Below are 13,904 nucleotides of genomic sequence, written 5' to 3'. Positions count from 1 at the left end.
CCACTGAGGGGGGGACAATTGCCATGCCATTTCCGGTGTTTCTATGCCATTATAACAGCAATTCACCTACTTCGCACCTAATTGGCTCTAACCTATAGAGTTATATCCCCAGAACATTTATATATTTTCTACATGATAGGCCATTGAATTTACTAATTTTTAAATTAATCAAAATGTACAGTGAAATTATATCACACAGATGTGTCCTCACTCGTCTTTGCTGCAGTCGCGTCAAACAGCCCCTCTTGGCAGACCTGGTCCCATGAGACTGTGCTAGTTCCGGGCGTCTTTTCTGCCAAAAATGCATCTAAGTAGCAATGCAATGCGAAACACCAGGAGACTGTGCTGATTAATTTGTTATGTGACACTTGTATATCTGTGTGCGACTGAGTCTCTGAATCAGCGTGCAAAGTGCTACAATGCAGCGGCTGCAGCTGTTTACAGTCTCAGTCACAAACAGATATACAAGTGTCACATATAAAATTAATCATCACAATCTCCGGGTACGTCCTAGTCACACTCCATTGCAACTTAGATCCATTTCGTGATGTATTGAAGCTGGATGAGCAAGGACACATCTATATAGTGGTTATATAGTGAAACGTATATGGTGTTTATGTTGTGTTTTAGTAAGTTACAAATTCCCTATTACTTCCCACATACCCAAAGCAAGAAATATGTAATAATTGTATTGATTACAAAAAGCTTCTTAGAAACAGTGAAATGTACTTTCCTGGGTCATATGTAATTCCAGTTGTAATTTATATTTCATAGACAATTATTTTGAAACTGACTGATGTTAAAGAATCTCCCATCAAACATATTAATTTGGTAATAAAATATTAAAACACACCCTAGAGCAAGTATAACTTGTTACGTTATTTACTTTCTAACCAATTTATTTAAATATGTTTATAGATTTTTTTATATTATTATTATTATTATTATTATTATTATTATTATTATTATTATTATTAACTCATTTGGTGACAGGTGGTCCTTGTGAGCATTGTATGAATTTCTTTTTTCTTCTATCCATATGGATAACACCTGTAGTGCCCGATCTTGTGACCTTACAGCTGCCAGTATGGACTGGTGTACCTATGTATACTTGTACTTGTAAAACCACAAAAAGCAACTTTTTCACCTTTTATAAAAAGAAAAATGAATAGAAAGATGCCAAAATCTTGTGCTCCAACAGGACAGAAGTAACCATATGAGAGTCTGAAACTGATTATACTTAATACTTTATATTAGAGATGTGCGGGATCGGATCCCTGAGAACCGGACCGACCTGAACTTCGGGGATCCGAGGCGATCCAAGGTGCCCCTGGGAATTCTCCTCCACTTCGGGGATCTGAGGTGATCCAAGGTGCCCCTGGGATCTCTCCTCCTGCCCCAGATCCCTAATCAAGGCAAAGACTCGCGATCCTCTGTGTTGGATCTCAAAGTTTTGCCTCGAGCGGCCATTTTTAAAAATGCCTTTGCCTTCAGTGGGCAAAGCGCTGATTGGCTGACAGAGCCATCTGTCACGGCTCTCAGTCAATCAGCGTTATGGTGCCCATTTGCATAGATCATGTACAGATGCATGTAGCATGGACCCGGGAGATCTGTGCTACTTGCATCTGTGTCATTGACACAGAGCACTGACGGGTCCATGAGACCTGTCTGTGTTGCCGCAGTAAAAAAAAAACCCTGTGTAAAAAAAAAGAAAAATATTGCGTGCCCCCCCCCAAAAAAGCAACCAGCCCTGGGCTTTAGTGATCCAGTGCTGGGTGTGCTTCAATACAGGGGACAAATGACACAGGGGTCCCCCATACTTAAGCACAACCAGCACCGGGCTAGTCAGAACCAGCCCTGGTTGCCAAAATGTGGGGGACAAACAACATAGGAGTCCCTTGCATTCTGCGCAACTGGCATTGGGCTCTGATCTGGTCCTGGAAATACAGAGGAGAATGTACATGTAAATAACCCTGTGGCTCTCCATTGACTACAATAGAGGGAGCCTTTCACTGGCTGAGAAATGGGGGATGACCTATCTCAGCCAATGAGCACTTAGCGGCAGGGTTTCTATGGTGAAATCCCGCCGCTAAGCTCTCATTCAGGAAATAATGTTCTATAGAATGGTACTTAAGTACGTGGAACAGGATTTTCGTTTATTTTTTTTCCAAGTCCGGGGATGCCTACTTCGGACCAAAGAGGACAGAACCTCGAATAGGAGATGGTGAGTATGTTTTTTTTTCACAGGTCCCCTATGGATACTTTACCAGACAAGTGGACCAATGCTATAGGGATACATAGGTGAGTATGTGTGTATGTGTGAGTACATGTGTGAGTGCATGTATGTTTAATAAACTTATACTGTGTACGGTGTGTGTGTGTCCTGTGTTTATTTAAACATTTCTTTACAGGTGAACTACAGGTACCAGTGGGCCCTTAATGCCCTGCATGCTTGTACTTGTGGTTCTCCAAGTACCAGCATGCAGGGCAGGCTTGCTGAGACCTACAGTTCTACTTGTAAAGACAATGTTTACACTTATTTATTTTTACACAACACATACACTATCAACCTGCCACCCACCGCCACCAGGGGTGGCAGAGATAGCCCCGGGCTATCAGCCTGGGGTGCCCTGGAGGGGGGACCCCTTTATTGGTGGGTCCCCAGCTCCCCAGGGATCCCTGGCCTGGGCTGACTAGTGGTCAGGGCTGAAGCTGCGGCTGGGGGTCCTGGTGAAAGGGCTCCCCTGGCTGTGGCATCAGTCCCCCACTAGAAAAAGTTTGGTTTCAGTTCTGGTAGATACAGGGGAACCCTACTAAAGTTTTCCCCTGTATTTCCAGAACCAGGACTGGATCAGAGCCCAGTGCTGGTCGCGTAGAATACAGAGGACCCATACGTCATTTGACCCCCATATTTTGGCAACCAGGGCTGGTTCTGACTAGCCTAATGCTGGTTGTGCTTAAGTACCCTATGTCATTTGTCCCCTGTATTTAAGCACACCCAGCACTACGTCACTAAAGCCCGGGGCTGGTTGCTCTATTTGGGGGGGGGCACACCATTTTTTTTTTTTTAAACAGTTTTTTTTTTTAACTGCAGCAGCACAGACGGGTCTCATGGACCCATCAGTGCTCTGTGTCAATGACACAGATGCAAGTAGCATGGATATCCTGGTCCGTGTGTGCATCTGTGTCATTGAAATACACAGCAGCACAGATGGGTCTCACTGACCCATCCGTGCTCTTTGTCAAGCACACAGATGTATGTAGCACAGATCTCCTGGGTCCATGCTACATGCACCTGTACACGATCTATGCAAATGGACACCATAACGCTGATTGGCTAAGAGCTGTGACAGACGGCTCTGTCAGCCAATCAGCGCTTTGCCCATTGAAGGCAAAGGCATTTTTAAAAATGGCCACTTGAGGTAAAACCTCAAGATCTGATACAGAAGATCACAAGGTTTTTCTTCGATTAGGGATCCGGGGCAGGAGGAGAGATCTGAGGGGTGCCTCAGATCACCCCGGATCCATGAAGTTCGGGTGGGTCAGGTTCTCAGGCAACCGGACCCGCTCATCTCTAGTCCAAACAAACCAATAATTTCAGCCACAATTGGCAGTCCATGTCGCTGAAATGATTGGTTTGTTAAATTGTGAATGTCCTGTTTCATATACACCATAAGGGTGAGTGGGAGGGCCCAAGAACAATTCCATCTTGCACCTCTTTCTTTTCTTTGCATTATGTACTCTTTGGGGCCTAGTTATTCAAACTGCCATCATGTCTGCCACTGCAGTGCCACTTCTAGATGGGCCACTTGTTTGTGCTGCCCACTTGTATCGCTTAGCATAGTCATCCAGCTACCTCAGTGCAACCTTTTGGACTAAAAACAATATTGTGAGGTATGAGGTGTTTAGAATAGACTGGAAAAGAGTGGAAATTAATGTTATTGAGGTTAATAATAGTGTAGGAACAAAAACATCACACAATTCTGTGATTTTAGCTATTTTTATGCTTTTTTCCCAAAAAAATACAGATCCAAAACCAAAAACCGGGAGGGTGGTTTTGGCGAAACCAATCCAGATCTAAAACATGAAGAAAGATCCAGATCCAAAACCAAAACACGAAACACAAAAAGTGGCCAGTGCACACCCCTAATATATATAGATCCAGTATTAATCAACATTCTTTACATTTTACTATTGAAAAACCTAAAATGAACATGGGCTAGCAATCACTCATTGCATCAAATGTTACAATATTGGAAATTTCTTAATTATTTGGAAAAATGCTTAGGGGTCCATAAACCAGGGGTGCAGAGAGTGGGGGGAGCGGGAACTAATCTAGACTACTAACAGAACCAAAGTGAAAAATATCCATTATATTTAATTTGTAACTAGCATCCTGTGTGACTTGTAAATTAGCTCCTGAATTTACATATCCACATGGGTAACAGCCGGACAAATCTTTTCATGCAGATAGTAAATGTCCCATTAGACTCCAATGGAGTAAAGGAGATAGTAGGAGGTAAAGTGGACACCTGAAGGAACAATTTTCACACCAAACTGTTAACGGGATGGCTAAAATCAGTATTTCAAACAGCGATTGTTTTCCAAAAGCAGAATGGTGTGGAAGTCCCTCTCTGTAGACCAATATTTGATACCCATGTTAAATATGCAGTGAGTTAAACTAGCTACTGCACACTAGAGCAATTTTTCGATTGAACAAAGAAATGGCATGATTCTTCTGCCAGTGGAAGGTCCCGATATCGGATGTACACACTAAAAAATTTAATGAAAAAATCTGCAGATTTTAAGACTCATGGATCACTCAGAAAAAAATTATGCTTACCCACACACTACACAATTTACCATCTGTGGCCAACGATGATTACTTCAAATTTGGATAAAAAGCTGGACTATAAAAAAAAGTCATGAGCATTTTTGGATTCTGGAAGTAAACACACATCATTTCCTGTTTATGTTGTAGGCTTCTACAGTATATGGAATTTGACTTATTGTTTACAAAATGGATTACATACAAATGCAAAGGCGTGCTGTTTTTGCTGTTGCCATTGTGACCATTTTGCATGACATGAGTAGGAGAAGAAGAATCAGGAGAAGGCACTGCTTCACCAAGGACTGGTTGTTAAAGAGAGATTCTTTGTCACACATGTTTTTGTTGCAGGAAATTTGTGACAATAACCCTGATGATTTCTGGAATTTCCTCAGGGAGTGGAGGATGACTACTTTCTGGAATTGTTAGAACTGCTCACCACACACATACAAAAACAGGACACTAAGCTAAGACCAGCCATTACTTCTGAGCAAAGTTTGGTCTCTGCATTGTGGTTCTTGGCTACTGCAAGGTCCCTGGAAGATCTTAAATTTAGTAGTGTTGCTGTATATCTCCTCAAGCTTTGGGCCTCTTTCCTGAAACTTGGGATGCTCTATTTGCAGCACAGAAAACAGAATATGTTAAGGTAATCTTTTAGCCAACACATCATGCATACCCTTTAATTATTTATCATTGGCTATTAACATTATACATATGTTTAATCATGGGCATTGCAAATGTGACTCTACTGAAGAAGAGTACAAACCTGAGCCAGAAGATAGGTGAGTTTTTCTATTTTTTTTTTTTTTAGGTAAACCCTGGGATTACTACTGGAGCAGGGGACCAATCACTGGGGAAAAGTTAAGTATGTGTGAGTGTGTTTAGTGTGTAATAAAAATTTTACTATCTACTGTGTTTGTACTGTGGTATTTTTACTATTTTCTTTTACAGTGGTGGTATGGGTGCTGGCTGCCTGTTGGCACCTGTAGTTCCACAAGTGCCAAAGGACAGGTACACTGACATTTGTAGTCCCACTGTATAAAACAATAGTAGACATTTATTATTCCCACTATTACCCCAGCACCAACCGGCCAGGCGTGCAGGAAAGAGCTCCGGGCGTCAGCCTAGGCCTGGGATGCTCAGGAGAAGGGTGACCCCTTCACCTACCCTAAGATCCCCAGCCTGGGCTGACTACCTTGGGGTGTTAACTCTTTTGCTGGGGTGACCCGATGAAAGGGTCACCTGGCTGTGGCATTACACCCAGGCTAGTTTAAGTCTGGTGCTGGTTTTAAAAATATGGGGACCCACACTCCAATGTTTTCCCCTTATTTTTAAAATCATGACTGGCTCACAGAGCTCAGTACTGGTTCATAAAATATGGGGGAACCCTACATGTTTTGTCCCCAATATTTTTAGAACCAGAACTGGGTCAGGAGCCCGTGGCTGGTTATGCTTTAGGGAGGAGGGAAACCCACCTTGTTATTTTTTTTTATTTAACCTTTTTTAGGCTAATTACAGGCAGAACAATACACAGATCACATTGATCTGTGTATGTTTCTGCGAAACATGCAGATCAGGATGTAGTCTATTTGAAACTTTCATTAAGGACCGAGTTTGCTAAAATTACAGCTGTGATTATAATCACGATTCTTGGTAAATTCCTGAGTTGTATTCCTGGCTTTGAAAAATACCTGCGAGTTGTATTTATTTCTAATTGCGCTTTCACTGCTGAATTAGCCCCATGGTCCTGTCTACAGGTAGATACATTTTGGCATTATTACTTAATTTTATGTTCTTCGCTGCAAAATATTTCTCCAGCATCCCCTTCTCTTTTATGGGAACATCAAATTAATGTGCAATTTACCAAGCTAGCAAGCTGTATGTTTCAATGCTTAGTCTATACCAGAATGGGCTTCACTGTGCTGGAAACCTTCCATGGTAAAATAAATTGATTAATAAGGCCATTATCCATGTAAAGCTAATTTACTTCTCTAGGTTATACCCCAAGAAGTTCAATAAAAGGTTCTAGCATTAACTGAATTGTAATGTGGTGTTCTGTTTAAGGGCAATGGGTGATATACCTGCCCGTGTTATTATATAATGATAGGTTAGTAGGTGTGCTTGATTCATGGTAGAATTATGTCTTTATCTGGCTTTATTTATTTGTCTGCAACTTCTTGGTTGTAAAAATCAATAATGGAAAGTTCAAAAATAAGTGCTGTGTCAATATCAAAATTGAATGTTCAAAAAGAAAGAATAAGATACAATTATCACGTTGGCTTCTTCTTTTTCACTCTGAGAATTTCCACGACATGAACAGCACAGACGGTGTAATGGTTAGCATTACTGACTCACAGCACTGAGGTCATGGGTTTGATTCCTAACTGTGTGGAATTTGTATATTCTCCCTGTGCTTGTGTGGGTTTCCTCCAGTGCTTCCTCCCACAATCCAAAAATAAACTGGTAGGTTAATTGGCTCCAAACAAACATTAACCCTAGTGTGTATGTGTGTGAGCATGTGGTAGGGAATATAGATTGTAAGTTCCACTTGGGCACTGATGTGAATGGCCAAATAGTCTCTGTAAAGTGCTGCAGAATATGTGTGTGCTTTAACTGGTAATAAATAATAATAATAAATGTGATACTCTAATATTTTATTTTTATTTATTTTATGTTTTTGCTATTTTGTATATGATGAAAAGTTTACTGTATTTTAGTTGAGTTAGTATGCAAATTATTTGTGATGCTTACCATCTTCCTCTTGTAAACCAAAACCATTTATTTGCCATCCATTTTCATTCAGCAAAGGTAGATATTATTTTGTTAATAAACTAGCACAGTTTTGTCTATCTGCATTGTTAAGCTTGAAAACCAAAGCACAGTACCTAGCACAGCAGCCTGCACGGTCTACTGATAAAGCCTACAAAACAGTACAATGTTCTGAGCTTTTATTCTGAGTGATACTACAAGCAATGGTTGTGTGTTATGAATATGGATGAGTAACCAAAGGGTTGCTGATATAAAAAGCATAATACAAAATATGAGCAGAGTATGTAATAACAGTCGTTATGTTTAAATATCTCTCATTTAGCAATCCAAATGGGGCTCAGACTCAGGAAAACAGATGGCCAGCATTCACACTCGATGAACAGCATTACCTTATGATAGACACAGAAGACTTTAAGACAGATCGGAAAATGCGTGCCAAGCAGTGCAGATTCTGGAACAAATTTTATCCCAAAATCCTGCAAATAACAGGTAAAAAACAAAAAGTTGATAATTATGTTTCACAATACTGCTATACCTTTAAGAGAGGGCATTGTCATAGCGATTCATTTTTAGTTATACTTTTTTTTAAAGTTCACCTAATTTTGTAATTTTTAAAAGATATCTGAAAGTACTGTTTTATAAGAAAGGTGCAAAATAAGTAGATTGAAGTTCAACATGTACTGTGATACTGTCTAGTCCTGTATAAAAATAACCATCGGCATTTAAGAAATGGAATCTTTGCACTTGAACTAAAATGGGTTTGTAAAAGGGAGACTAGGATATAAAATATAAAAAAAAATATTAAACGTTTCCCAAATATGAATTGAAAAAAAAAATATTTTTTAATAGTTAGCTGCTTTTATAAAGGTAGAACTTATGATTTCTAATTACACTTCTAAGATATACAGATGTGTCCGCTTACATCCTTGCCGATCGCACTACAAACCTGCGCAAGCATCGCACCATGTGATTATCCGCAGCAGCATACGCTACGGTACGCTCTGGCACACACTGCGATCGCACCATGCAATCCTGTGAAGTTGCGGGTGTGAATGCAGTGCGCTTATCCACTCACGGACGCACATTTCGCGTCATGCGTGGCGTGATTTGCCACATATGCAGCAAAGAAGCAAGAGGACATATCTATACTTTACCGTATGTTAACAACACATGCATTTGGAATCGTCCAACATTGTGGACTTTATTTTATACTAAAGGGTTGTGTTTGTGAATCAAACAATCTTTTATTACTTGTTAGATACCTTCAATAGCAAATTACTTTGAATATGTCAGCAGATGACATTGAGGTGAGGTTGGAATGTATTTGAAGTGCACTGTATTCAAAACTACCTTACAAGTAGCAGTTAGGTACACTGAAACAGAGAGTGTATCTAGCAAAGGATAAAAAGAATGGTACTGTACTTATTAGGAACTTTGCTGTTTAAGGGGTCTATGTACTAAGCAGTGATAAGTGACAGAGTGAAAAGTGATAAGTCTGTGATAAGTGCCAGCCAATCAGCTCCCAACTGTAATTTTTCAAACACAGCCTTTGAGATGACAGTTGGGAGCTGATTGGCTGGCACTTATCACAGACTTATCACTTTTCACTCTGTCACTTATCACTGCTTAGTACATAGACCCCTAATATTGCTATCTTTAATCCACTAATTCCATCTCCAGTTGGAATTTCCTGACTAAGACCTGAGTACTCCATAAGTGAAGGTTAAAGTGGAGGAAAGAAATATAGCTGCATTCCCATTGTGTGAAAAGAAAGGTGACCCCCGACCACAAATTTATGCTATTTCTGTTTTGCATACCAAGCACAAACACCTTTTTTCCCCTCTAAAGACTACACTGATGTTACGGTGCACATATCCATGTGTCAACTGAAATCAGTTCAAAACAAATGTAATTTTTAATTCCGTGTAAAATAAGCCTAAAACAACATACAGTATACATGAAGTGCCTTATTATTTCTTGTTTGGTTTGAGCACTAACTTTGCTACAGTAAAACAGGAAGATTTTAATCCTCCAAGGAAATCCAGTAAGAATATAGGGCAGCAGCAATCCAGAAAAAAATATTTATTGATCGATCAAAAGAGACACATATTGTATAGTACAAATACTGTATGTAAACACTCAACAGATATCTATAAGTGAATGAGAAATCTACATTAAGTCATATGATGCATTGATTAGTAATAATATTCTTCGTCTTGCAAACTGTTTACATTACTGTTACTTTATATATTATTTCCACTATAACACAGTACTGATATTATTATTGTGGTAACGTACTATAAATGGCAATGACATAATTGGAAATTATGCTATATCCTATTATCATTTCAGGAGTCAAGGGGAAATGTAATACAGTAGCCTGCAAGATGCAGGCATCAGCATGATTGCAACGAGTCTTCCCCATGTTTTTAAGTTGCAATAATTTGAAAGTCAAAACCAGGGTGATTATGCCTTTAAAATTATAGCAGATTTAAACATCGGGCAGACTTGCCAAACTGACTCTGATACTTGCCAAAATGACTCTGATGCCTGCATTTTGCAGACTATTACATTTCCCCCTCAGTGTTTAATAAATAGTATACCTCCATTGTAGATTACTAGGTTAATTGTAGGTATTAAATAGTTACTACACTATAACAAAAGAATCATTGGCAACTTTTCACACTGTGCTTGTGCCATGTACAGCAGAAGTTATCTCATTTCCTATAAAATAAAATAAAAATAATGAGCTGTAAACTACCCAATTTATTATTATTATTATTATTATTATTATTATTATTATTATTATTATTCACAGTGCCGCACAGTGTGGGAAACAGGACATACATGAAATAGAAACATACTAGGTCAATAAAATGGGTAGGGTATGGGATCCCATTGGGTGGGATGTCAGCAGTCGGGATTCTGCAGCCGGGATTCTGACTGCTGGAATCCCGACTGCTGGGATGCCAACTACATCTTTATTTTTAAAGTTATACATTAAATATTGTTCAAGGGCAGTTTATTTTAATTAGAGGTAGAATAGAACACACAGTATCTTCCTTTATTAGCAACAGGCTCATTTCTGTCTAAGGTAGTCATTTCACAAAGATTGATGAGGTCAGTGTTAATAAGATGCATGACTTATGATTTGATTTGTGTGACCTTATCACTAAGAAAGTAAACAGGTGGCAATAATATATCACACTGAGTGTCCTTCTACTGCCTTTCAGGATGTGAATTCCTCAATGGAATTAGAGTGTTACATTGGATTGAATTTCTATGAAGTGATTAACCAAATCAATTATGCATGAAGACATATGTTTAACGATGTTTATGTTTTTATTGTCACAGGTGTTATTACCAAGAGCTACTTTATTATATCAAATGCCCACAGAGATTCAGAAAATGATAAAAGCCCCAAACATAAACATTTTCTACATTAAATGCTATTTCTAGATTATGTCTTATTAGTCTTATTATTGAAGTTTTGTGTTAAAGTTTGTAAGTTAAAATAAATAAATGTATGAGTAAAGGATGAAATGACAGTATACTGTATAACATTTATTATTACATCTTCCTCTTTCACAGTTCTACTATTGTTTTATTTGTGTCCTAATGTTCAGCTTTCTGTTGCCTGTTAGATATTGTATTGTCCTTGCTGAGAGCTAGAGGTGCTGCAATGCATTGTTTTTCAAACAGATTTGTAAAATTGGTACAAAATTAGAAAACTCACTGAATTTATCCTAATTGATTGACTAAATAATTGACCTAAATTAGAGAATGTGACACAGGTTGGAACATGTTAAAATCAGTTCAGCCACATATGAGCTGGATTGACAATATTAAAGAAAGTTAAAACATAACCCGCAGTTCAGTGTAAGGAACTATTTGCCACTTTGGGCTAACAGTTTTATTATACACAAATTGGAATTTAAAGCCAATTTATATTGATTCAAACTAAATAAGTAGTTTTTTCAAGTATTTTTACCAATTACCATAGAATTTGTTCAACAACATCTTAAAATAAATTTTGTTCAAATAGAAATTTTTACCTCAAATTAAAATATCTTCTATATGTGCTTTTTGGAAGCTATTTGCCACCTCCAAATCAAAGAAAATGCACATAAACTCCAAATATGGTGGTGCCACAGAGCTTCGAAAGTGATGCAGCATAGAAGGGATACAAAAAAGGAAAAGACACACACACACACACACACACACATGGATGCACAGGCTACACACAGAAATGTGCAAGGTGCGCACCTACTGCGCACCTTGCACTTCTGTGTTAAGTCTTAACATTTGTTAACATTTCTGTTTAAGACTTGTTTAAACTTCCATACACTCTAAACAGCCTGCAACCCTGCCCGGGCTCCCCCTTTGAACAAATACAAAATAATTACACCAGTACTCCCTAAACTTTAAAAAACATAATCCAGGCATGGGCCAAAGCAGTTTCATGAACAGTGCATGCTAAGTCAGTGTCTGTTCGCTTTGACAACATAAGGATGGGCCCATTGAGTAGGAGGTACTGAACTCTAAGAAAGAGAGAGAGAGAGGAGAAAAGAACAAGAAGCAGATACTGTACACAGACACAGAGGGGCAGGAAGGTGAAATGGGGACAAAGAGCAATACAGAGAAGGTGTGAAGAAAGAGAAAGGCATGAGACACAGAGTAGTGGGAGAGGAAAAAAATAGGGAAAGAGAAAAATAGAAAAAGGGGAGAGAAAGACATGGAATGGTGTTACAGAAGAAGATAGATAGTTAAAACTGATATAATGTAATGGATCTCCAATAGATCTTTATATTTGACATATACATTAGGCACAGTTTATCAGGGGTGCAGCATTCCAATGGGAAAATGGATGAGGTTTTTATGTCTTAAGAAAAAAAAAAGTTATTCTGGCAATGTTTTGAAAGAATATGTGATAAGACAGCGCAAATACCTAAAGGATAGAGTCAAGGATGACACCAAAGCAGCGAGCTTGTAACAAGAGAGATTATAATATTGTCAACCTTTAAGGGAGCTGTAGCAGGGTTAAGATGATATGTACAAAAACAGACAAATCTCAGGTGCACTACTCCAAATTATTAATAATATATAAATGCAATAACATTTTGCAATCACCTTACCTGGTTTGATTGCAAAATGTTATTGCATTTATATATTATTAATAATTTGGAGTTGTGCACCTGAGATTTGTCTGTTTTTGTGCCTGCAATTAGTCTCATTAGGTAGCACCTCCCATTATATATATATATATATATATATATATATATTCAGGGTGTGCAATCCAGAAATCTTTCCCATATACTTAAGATGATATGCTCCATTTTGGGCATATAGATATTTAGGTTGCATGGAGATGGCAGAGAGACAATTGGACACATGGCATAAAAGGAAAGTGATCAGGGAGGTAAGGGAGGTTTCTGCAGAGATGTAACAGGGCATAAATACTCCCACTTGTAAGTGTGGTGCTGACTTGCTGCAACCTGAGGATGCTCTGATTAGCTGCACAGACTGCAGGGTTCCTACCTGGACTGTGTAAAGGTTGCACCGGTGGCACCAAAGCAGTGGTTCTGGCTGAAGGGTGCAGTTCCAGACATCCTGATAGCTAGAAGCAAGGCCTGTGGGGTGACAACAATGCCGCCTAATTAGTCCTGTGCTCTGTACAGCAGCATTGATTGCACACCTCTAGTTATGGCTCTGGTTTCTGTGTCATCAGCATCGAGGATATAGCAGAGGCCAAAAGAGCTTAGAAGCTTATAGAGAATATAATGAAAAAGAAAGGGTCATGAACAAAACCTTGATGGACCCCAACAAATATAGGTATCAGATGAGATGATGTGTCAGTATTAGAGACAATGAACCGTGAGAGAAGTCTTTAGATAGTCAAGGCCAGTGGCAAATGCAGGATTTCTAGAGGGGGGTTTCCAAAAGCTTGATTATAGAGTGAGTGTGGCCAGTCTATGAAGAGGGCAGAATTAGAAATTAACCAGCTTTAATATGCGTCATACAAAGTGTATTGTCTGTCATAATTGCACCATATACAGGACCAGTGATCACAGTAAGCCATTTGATGCAGCAGTAGGGCCATTAGCCTGAGATCAATGTTTTTATTTTAGATGTGGGCACAATTCTAGAGCATGAGAGCAAGTTTTGGAGCCTGGATGAGCAGCAGAAGCACCTTGCACTGCCCTGGACATATATGTACATATTGGGTTCTGTAGCAGTGCATCACTAACAGTGCATATTTTCCAGATCTCCTAGTTGGTGCACAGGTTATTTGTTACTGGCTGATACA

At 39.0% G+C, this 13,904-nt stretch overlaps 1 protein-coding gene across 1 annotated transcript in view; it reads left to right on the top strand.

Moving 5' to 3' along the window:
• The window catches only part of BCHE (butyrylcholinesterase), a 57,906-nt gene that overhangs the window by 31,486 nt on the left and 12,516 nt on the right, over positions 1 to 13,904 (top strand). The window contains exon 3 of the mRNA XM_088452362.1: positions 7,920 to 8,086. Within this exon, the coding sequence (XP_088308488.1) occupies positions 7,920 to 8,086 (167 nt within the window). The remainder of the gene's footprint in view (positions 1 to 7,919; positions 8,087 to 13,904) is intronic.

Source organism: Taudactylus pleione, unplaced genomic scaffold, assembly GCF_031769625.1.
Source record: "Taudactylus pleione unplaced genomic scaffold, aTauple2 ptg000037l, whole genome shotgun sequence".
Taxonomy (NCBI): domain Eukaryota; kingdom Metazoa; phylum Chordata; class Amphibia; order Anura; family Myobatrachidae; genus Taudactylus; species Taudactylus pleione.
This window is presented reverse-complemented; position numbering and strand designations above follow the sequence as displayed.